General features: G+C 49.4%; 1 protein-coding gene across 1 annotated transcript; it reads right to left on the bottom strand.

Annotated features, from left to right (window-relative positions):
* Window positions 1–981: 981 nt before the first annotated feature.
* Window positions 982–9400, bottom strand: LOC104466955 (collagen alpha-3(VI) chain-like; the record flags this gene model as incomplete). The annotated part of the gene is made up of 5 exons (XM_010080541.1): window positions 982–1365; window positions 1578–1748; window positions 5555–5734; window positions 7327–7401; window positions 9140–9400. Coding segments are annotated over 5 exons (728 nt in total), but the record flags the coding sequence as incomplete, so codon positions are not given.
* Window positions 9401–9774: the final 374 nt, after the last annotated feature.

Here is a 9774-nt window from a genome sequence, read left to right as displayed (position 1 = left end):
GGTTCTTCTGCTTTCTGCTTTTGGGGGGGGGCTTTGTGGAGGGGCAGGGAAATGGGCATTGTTGCTGTGAATTTTATCTTCACCCTGGGGGGGAAATCATCACGGCTATGGACAGCAAAGGAGACACCCAACAGTGCCCAAGGGGTCATTAAGTCAGGCAGGTTGGAAGGGAGCTCCGGATGCCTCTGGTCCAACACCCTGCTCAAAGCAGGGCCAGCTCAGGGCCGTGTCCTGCTGAGTTTCAGTTCCTGCAGGATGGAGATTTCACCACCATCTCCCGAGACATACTAGTTTCTGCCTTTTTCCAGGCTGGAAAGCTCCAGATTACCAGCAGCACCTCAGTGGTGTCCCCCTGAATAGCCATATTAAGTCCATCTTCCCTTTAAGGTCCCCTGGGATGTGCCTCCAAAGAAATGGTTTCCAGACTCTGGAAGATCCCTCCACTGGTGCCCACCATGGCTTTAACAAAGACAAACACATGAATTTCTCAAAACCTCCATTAGACTTTATTTAAAAGTTCTTTGTATAGACTTCCTGACACAGAATCCACAATAAAAATAAAATCCCCTTCCCACCCACTGCCCCCCCCCCTTCCCCAAATTGCTTTGCTTTGTATTTTATAAAACATATAACATCAGAAGAATGCCAGAGGCATCCTACACCACAATTTCAAAATTTGTTAACTGAGGCCTTGGTCCCAGCAGTGCATTTGCATTTGGAAACCTTGCTGACTTTTCCTTGCTAGTTCAGTTGGCCAGACGTGTTACAAATGCATACAAGAGATCTAGTTTGAAATCTAGTCCAGCAAAAGGAGAAGAAAAAAAAATAAAAGTAAGAATGAAAAATTGAATGGCTTGTTTATCAGAATGAGTTACTCTCTTACACAAAGGCTTCCCCTGTAAAGTTATGCTCAGTTATGAAAAGGATAAAAGCAAGCGTGTAACAGTTGCAGTGAAATTATTACAAATTTTTTTTTTTTGTCTCATTTTTATGGTGCCTTAGATAGGCAGACTGCCGGAATCAAAACAAAAGGGTAATTTAGAGACGGGTTGAGAGACAATAACCATCTGCAGTTAGGTAAATATTTGGTAATGTTAAAGCTATACAATATAACCCGGACACACGTAGCACTCAGTCCACAAACAGTTTAGCACCATATTGATAGGTCATGCAGCAAAACACTTTCTTCAAGGTTTGCTTGGAAGTTAAAAGCATGAGATAGTACAGTGCAAGGTAGTCTATACCCTTAGCTTCTATAGGGGTAGGGTGGCGATGGCTGATGCTCCTGGCTGTCCCAGAGGTATGTGTTGGCAGGTTGCTGGCTCTATGTTCCCATTGTTGTCACCACGCCAGGGCTGATGTTACCTGAAAAGGTTGGATGGAGAAACAGAAAATAAACAAGGTTATTCCGTGTATGGGAAGCTGTGCAGGATATCGAGGGAGGATAAATGGGGTTCATCGCCAGGGCTTGTTACAGAGTCCAGAGCATCACAGCCAAGCTCCCTGTAGCCATGCACCAAGCTGGGGATGCCCAGGGCTTGGCTGGCCCCCTCTCCAGCCACGCACGCGCTGCTTACCAGGGACGCAAACTTTTTCACATTCTTTCTGTGTGTTAAATCTGTTCTCATTGCCTCCACAGCCGCCGTACCAGAACCGGGCGCAGCTCTTGGTCTCGGGGTCGTAGTACCACTTCAGCACAAAGTTTCTGCAGGTCCCCTCGTCTTTCTGGAGCCGGCAGATATCCGTGACTGTGGATAAAGGCGGGAGCAAAAAGAGTCAGCAATTGTACTCCTGCGTGAAACGCAGCCTCTCTGAAGGTATTTGCATGGTAGAGAAACGCCTGGGAGCAGGGCTGGCATGCAAGCTCAGAAAGGGCAAACACAGCATAGACTTTGCACATCTCCTGTGACTGAATCCCATCTCTTAGTTTGCAAAGAGGTCACCAGCCCTGATCCACAAGCACTCAGTCGTGTTGCTGTCGTACATCCACGGAGTGATGCTGAGATGAGGGAAGTGCAGTGCCTGGCAGCATTTGTCTGCAAATCCCCAGAACTGCTGGGGAAATTCAGGTCTTGAAGTTACCTTCAGATAATCTTGTCTTGGGATCGTGCTTTTTGTAAACCAGGTGCCAGAAATCAAGCTACTTAGAGGGCTTGTCTCTTGAATTGTGGTTAATGGTCCCGAGTATAGGAAAATACATACTGAATATAGTATATAGGTGCAGGGTGAATATATAAAAAGATGCATTTGCAAGCAAGTTTCTTTAGGGTCTGCTGAGAGCAAAGGCACGCAAAACGCTTCTAAAGTTTTCATGGGAAGAACAATGCAGACGATTATCCCTGAAATCCCGACTAGAAAGTAGGTCTGGCAACGACCCCTAGGCAATAAGAAAGCCCCGGCAGTGGCTTTAGTTTGAAGGAAATTGCAGCTGTTGCTGGCAGCTGCCCAGAGCCCAGGAACGCTGCAGCGAGGCTGGGATGCTCCTGGGGCGGAGATGGAAATGCCCAGACCAATATCAGGCATGCTTCTGGGCAGACCCTGCCAAATGTCTAAATCTTTCTGCCCGCTCAATTTAATTGCATTTTTCCTCTCTGTGTCGTGAGCGACTGAACAGATCACTGCCAGAACAGTGCAAAGTGGGCAAAGGGGTCAGACTCCAGCGGTCCGCACTCCTGTGGTCACGAAGGAGACTGCGGGGTTTGTTCGAGCAGTGGGTTTGCTGCTTAGATAGGAGGAGCTGTGAATATGTCCTTTCCTGAGAGAGGAGACATCTGAAGGGATGTTCCTGCCCATCATCTAAACGCAGCTTTTTGAAGCAGGATTTCTTTTTTAATCTCTGTTTTTCCTTGGAATTTGAAATCAATATTGACCTTCCAGTTCAGCTTTGCTTTTTGTCTCCTACAGCCGCATGCCTTTGGCAGGCTCTTTGCCTTTTTTTTATTCAGATCTTTTTTCTTTTCAAAGTCCATCTCCCTTCTTTCCTGCCTTCCGAACTACTGAAAGCCAGCAGATGCGAATACAAGAATGACTCTACCCCCAACCCCCCCACACCCTTTCAGGAATCCAACCAGTAATCAAAACATTCAGCTGATGGGAGGTATAATACAACTTTTCTATGTGGCACGGGGTCCAGGCAGCCTAGCTTCCCCCCCTCTTCATCCCCTTTGAGAGTGGAAGCAGCCTTCAGGATCAGCAAATGCACAGGGAAATTCAGCTACCACTTGAGGCAGATCTGGCTGCAGGAAAGCTGCTGGAAATTCACTTGAATAGCCATCTTCAGTTTGCCTGCCTTAATATTCACACTGCGGGGGCTCGTGCCACTCTCCAATTTCAGACCACCATCAAACACCATCTGGCAACTCCTCCAGCTGGACCACTGGATGGCATTTTAACCAAAACCTCCCCTCCTTCCAAAAACTCCAAGCCCAAAACACAAGAAATGAAACAAAAGCTAATCCCAAAATTTCAAAGAATTGATGGAGGGCAAGAACCAGGGAGATAAAATGTGTTTTAAGCTGTGGCTGGCTCTAAAAGGTTCAAAAGATGGGGACAGCTACTGTAAGCCAGGGGTTTAAGTCATCCCATGGAGAAAATGTGCCTGGGCTCTTCAGTTGCACTTACAGTTAATTTTGTCATGGTAAAAAAAAAAATAAAATATATATATATATGTGTATAAAGAGTTCAATAATGGAAGGTTACCACAGCATTCAAATGGGAGTTGGGCATGGTGCGTGTTTTTGCATCAAAAGACCCCAAAGGTTGGGGAGATCAACTCGTTTCTCAGCATTGCACCTGGCTATGGTACGTGGTGTGGGCTAAACCGAGAGCCCGGCCCAAAACCCGGCGTTCCCAAAGCTGAGCTGTGCGTGAATTCCCATGTCTCTTTTTCCATGGTGGGTTCAGGCTCTGGTTTTTGCAGAAAACAGAGACTAGAGAGAAAGTGGCAAATAGAGCAGGGGACCCCGGTGGGGCAGGCAAAGATGCAAGCATCCCTCCAGGGCCCCTCGGTTGCTTTTCTTGACTATCTACCCAGGGCAGAATGGTGCCAAGTTAATGAAATATCACTTTAGCCTGAACAACAGTTGCTGGAAACATCATCAAGGCATGTGACGATGACCAGAAGGGGCTGGTCTAGGGGATGGGGCTAGCAGAAACACGTGCCCTCTGAAGAAAAGCACACTGGGGAGTCTTCCCTGGTCTGTGAGGATGAAATCCTGCTCTAGATTGAAACCACAGGTTTCTGCACGAGCTGTGTGCTGCTTCCTCTGTCTGAAAAGTCCTCCAGCTACGAGCGATGGATCTTTGTCCACAATGCCTGCTTGCAGCCCAGAAGCACCTCGCAATCTCCTTTTGCAAGCAGCTGCCACCCCAGATGTCCCCATGCCTGGTGGTGGCCTCCTCCCCGCTTGCCGGCGTGTTTTTGCGGGGGCACCCACAGCTGGACATGGGCTGCACCACTGCCAGCGGCAAAAATTCCCGAGGCTGATTTAAGGAGCCTAAAATACACCTAAGAAAAGTCAAATGGGTTGGGGAGGGATCCTTAATTTGCCTTTTCAAACCCTGTCGTGCCCCTAGGAGGATTAGAGCCCTGCTGTCAGGTACCAGAGCTTGCTTTGCTCCCAGATTTCCCTCCCGTCCCTGCAAAGGGCCCTGAAACACCACTAGAAGGGGGGGGCTGCTATGATAGCAAGGATTTGCCGGCGTCGGGTTCCCATCCCAAACCCCTTGCTTAACCAACACAGGTGATTCCAGGTCTCTGCTTCCTTTCCAAGTCTTGAAGAGGTTTGTAAACTCAACCCCTTCATCTCAGAAACTTAAGAGTTTCTTGAGGAGCGGAGGTTATTGCCATTTTCCTCTGGGCTCCACCCTCAACTTTGATTTTTATCTTTTGGTGCAAAACGAAAACATCTGCACGTGAGACACAAGCTCCATGGAGTAATTTTCCATCAACTGTTTTGGTTACAGGTAGTAAAACATTTGCGGTTCTTTGCATCTCAGCAAAGGCACACCGCTGAATGGCAGCACCGAGAATTCATCAGCGCGTCATTGCAGCGATAATACAAACTGCTTTGGGACCACACCAGGCTCCAGTTCAGCGACTGCATGCTTCTCAGGAAATCTGGTGAGTGATTTTGCTATACAGCTGTGGTTTCCACTCGGGTCGTGCAAACACAACATTTCCTGGTGTGACGACACGCATGCAAGGTGGCTTGCTCATGCAAAGCAGATGGTAGGGCATGGTCATGTCAAGGAGCAAATGAAAACCAAGTCTCTGCTACTGGTGATCTTGTACTGGACAAGCTTGGATGCATGCTATGGAATGGTCAAGGTGAAATAATGGATTTGCTTTGGTTTGTGATGACTGTGAATTTTTTTGGGGGGGGTGTTACCTGACAATCTTTTCTCAAGGGGTGGCTGCTGCATGGCTTTCTCAGCTGCTGCTGGAGGAAAAAATTGCGTGGGTTTGGATTTTAAGTGATGTTTTCTCTCCAATCCAAACATTATTTTACAGTATGATAAAACACAAAAGGATTGATCCCCATGTGGTACTTACATGGTTTTAAGCATTTGCTAATGCACTCAGCTTCGGCCTCAAATCTATTGGCATTACCACCGCAGCCACCATACCAACCCTGGCTGCAGATCTTGTTTTTGTAGTCAAAGAACCACACAATCTGATAGTCCTTGCACTGCATGCCCATGTCAAAGTCCAGCAAGCAAGGGTCTGGCCAATCTGTTTGTCAAAAGGTGCAAAGGTTAAGTGACTCTGAAAGGGTTAAAAGCTGAAAAAGCAAAGAGATTGAAAAGAAAAAAAAAAAAGCCCAGTGGCATTTCCGTGTGGTGGGATTTCTCTTGCTGAATGCAAACCTTCCCCAGCCTCCAGCTTGCCTCTCCCTGCTCTTGATGTTATCGCACTTCCAAACCCCAAGTCTCTGGACCAAGGTGGTGGGGAGCGCCTTACTCCCCGCAGGTTTGGGTCCTCACACAACTCCCCTCATCTATTTTTAAAGCTCTTTGTCTTTGCAGTAACTTCTAATCCTTAAGTGTGTTTATTTTATCTTAAAGGCAAGACACACCTGGCAGACTTTAAGGCTTGAGGAGGATTTAAACATAAGTTCTTTCCCTGCCCAGAAATTATAATTTAGGTCCAAATCCCAGAGTTTTTATTAGCAAAGATATGCCATCTGTGCTGGCAGCTGCTTTGCCTCTATTTTTAAGGTGGGGGGGGGGGCAGAATTTGGGGCTTCCTCTGAGGTCTGTAGCAAGGTTTCCATGGGGGTCCCTCCTATTGCACAGAGAACTAGAGAAGACTCAGCTAAGCAACCCATCCCAAATCCCGTCCTGTTTAATGTCTTTAGCCTGTTGAAAAACTTCAGATTAGCATCCTCGGGGAATGTTCCCCCAAAATTGCCAGCTGCCATACATCCTTGGGCAGAGACATTTGCTGCAGGTGGGTCAACAAGAGGGAGCTGAGATGCGGAGGTCTGCGTTGAAGCACAGGGTGAGCACACAGCACATCTATTTTCCTTCGGGCAGACCTACGCAAGGCTGCACACCTTGTTTCCAAAGGGCTGGCACACAAGGGGTTAAATGAAGCCATGGGGTTGAGTGTCACCTGGTGGGGACAAGCCAGGTGAGGGCTTAGGGTGGGATGCCTGTGCCAGGGAGAGGGAAGGCGTGGGAAGGATGGGATGATGGGACATGCAGCCAGGCAGCGGTGAGATGGTCCCTGCCCGGCACAAGCCCTCGGCTCTCCACTGCAGCAAGCTCCAGTGGTGCCACCAGCCAGGCAGGAGGTCCGTGCCCATCCCTGCTGGCACAGCGGCCAGACCCCAGCGGCAGCTCCCCATGCACTTGGATCTCCTCGGGAAGAAAACGAGCCCCAACACAAGCAAAACGCTTAAAGGAAAAGGTGAGAGTGGTGGTTCGGGGATGGGTTGGGGATGACAGATCCACAGCTGGTGCTTGCCGCAGGGCTGTGCTGCTCTGTGGAGGCTGAGACCCCTTCCAGACCCGGGAGGAAGGGTTGCAGCCTGGCACTTACGGTACAACGGAGTGGAATAGCACTGATATAATGAGCTTGATGTCAACAAAAGCAATGGGATGACATATTAACAGTAATTATGGGTTATTAGCACAGGTTAACACAATTCACAACAGAGTAGGAGCTGCCAGTGGACTCGCAGATCCTTTGGTCCTAGCGGGGCTTGGAGAAAGGATGGGTTTAGGAGCAGACAAGGGGGAGCCCGGTGACAATGGCCAGGCTCTTGGTGGGGTCCTGGCAGAGCCCCCCAGCCCAGCGCTCCCCCCGTTGCCCACACTCACCACTCTCAGGCCCTTCCAGCGGCTCGGTGTTGAGCATCATGTTGGCCAGGGACACCTTGGGCTGCGCCGGGGTCTCTGGGGAGAAGAAGCAGCAGGGTCAGCCAAGGGGAAGGGGATCTGCCGCAGCACCCTCGGCGTGGCCATAAACAAACTCCCTGGCCCCTGCTCCGGCACAGGGGACACACACCAGTTGCAGGAGTCAGGTCTGGATCTGTTTACCCTAGCACGTACAATTCAGAGATGTTTATTGGAGGCAGCTGACAGGATGAGTAATCCATGACGCCCAGCTGTGCTGGGACGAGCTTGCCTTTATCTCCCCAGCTGGCAGCTCTGCTGCGTGGCTGGGCTTGTCCTTGGGGGTGACTGCAAAGGAGCATCCTCAGGGCCCCACTCACCCCACTGCACGCGACTGGGCAGGGGCTTTGCTCCTCTGGCTTTGGAGATGGCAGGAAAAAAAAAAAGCATCCTCTAGGTGAGCAAATAGTCCACAATGGATCTTCTCTTGTTCCCCTGCAGCTCTCAAGGACTGTCTGTGCATTGCATGCCTCTCTTTGACCACAGTCCTCCCTTCACAGCCTCACGTCCCTCTAGGAACTATGTTATTGAGAGTTGTCACTGGGGGAAAAAATTAATCCCTTGTGGTGGAAAGGAGAGCATGGTTCATACCCTACAGCGCCGTGCCCCTTCCCACGGGCTCGTTTTCCATGAGGCTGGAGGGCAGGAGGGGGCTGCGACCGCAGGGAAAGGGTTGGATTTGCTTTTCTCTGGTGGAGGGTGTGGGTGTGGGGAAGGGGGACTGGCCAGGTCACAGCCTAGGGGCCGATGTGGTGTCACCACCGCCTACCCAGTTTGTTCCTGTTCGAGATTTGCTCTATGGGAAATGCAGCTTCCCTGGCCATCGAGAGCTCCAACTCAGTGCGTGCAAATGTTACTTCTGCACATCGATGTCTTTTCTCAACATTTTTGTGGGCGCATTTATTGCTTGCGAAGGTAAGAGATGCCAGAACTGATCCAAACCCACTGAAGCCGGTGGAAGGGCTCTCTGTGGGTGCTGAAACTGGCTCTGGAGTGCCAGGAGAAGCCAGATGCCAGTGGCTGGACCAGCACAAACCTCTCCACACTACCAAGCCAAGTCACCTCTATGCCAAACTATATATAAAAAAAATTGGCTGTGTCATATACAGCAACATTTGGCCACACCAAAGGGTTTGGTGGGATTTATGCGTGATCTGTACGCACGGAGCTTGGAGCTCCAGAGGAATAAAGCCTCTGTTTAATCTCTTCTTTTTGTTGTTGTGTGTTTTTGTTTTTTGTTTTTTGTTTTTTATAATATAGCATGCGAAGCAGAAGCAGATAGGTGGCTATAGAAATGGCAATTGGAGAAACAGCTTTTCTTGCTTATTTTGCAATCAGGCTGGACTGAATTTACTCCGTGTTAACCCAGTTTGACTCTTATTAATCACAGCAATGCTGGTTGGGCTGCACCAGGACCCCACTGTGCAAAGCCTCCTGCACGCACAGTGAGACGATCATGCCCCTCCGGGACTGGCTGGAATTCTCCCACAATCTGTGTCGATTTAACACCAGCGGAGCGTCAGCTTGCATTTGCCAAAGTTGCATTGGTAGCGTTTCCTAACTGGGACCAGAGGGTGCCAGACATGCAGTGACACAACTGAGCGTTGCCAGGGCTGGGATTGTTGGTATGGACTGACTCACTGTTCCTTACGTGTTGTTTTTTCTCTCTTTTTTTTTTTTGTGTCCATTTTATTAAAAAAAAAAAGCCCAATGTGTGTTTTCCTCAAGAGGTACTTACTTGTGCTGAATGTCCCTGCGTAGGTGACTTTGGGCTGGGACTTCTGGTAGCCGGTGATGACGACGAGGTATTTCTGTCCACTTCTGAGCCCTCGAATGACATGCTCAGTGCCGGTCAGGTTTTGCTTCTGCACGAGAGAGTGGTCATGCGCTACGGTGACGGTGATATCGAACACATAGGCGTTGGGTGGCTCAGGGCTGGCCCAGCGCAGCCTGGCGCTGCTCTCGGTGACGTCTGTGATCTGGATGTCGTGGGTCTTTGCTGCAATGCAAAAATCAGAAGAAAGGCTAAGCCAGGGCTTGAAGAGGAAAGAACTCGTGGAAAAAAGTGTCTTGGTGCTTCAGGAACTCCTTCCCAGCCCACCACAAATCAATTTGTTTGCAGCCAGCTGCAGCATGGGCAAACCGGGTTGTGACTTTGCCATCTCGGATGCCCAACCCTGCACACTGCAGGAAGGCTTTTTTTTTTTCATAGCCTAGATGGTTTACCGAGTGGTTTATTTAGAGGCAGTGTGCCCCCCACCTGGTTTTGCACAAACTTCTCAATGCAGAAGTTGACAAAGCTTCAACCCCCTGCGGTGCAGATTTCCAGTTCTGCACCTAAAAACTTGGCCACTTCGTGACATTTCCCATAGG

Source organism: Pterocles gutturalis, unplaced genomic scaffold (genome assembly GCF_000699245.1).
Source record: "Pterocles gutturalis isolate BGI_N339 unplaced genomic scaffold, ASM69924v1 scaffold18854, whole genome shotgun sequence".
Taxonomy (NCBI): domain Eukaryota; kingdom Metazoa; phylum Chordata; class Aves; order Pterocliformes; family Pteroclidae; genus Pterocles; species Pterocles gutturalis.
This window is presented reverse-complemented; position numbering and strand designations above follow the sequence as displayed.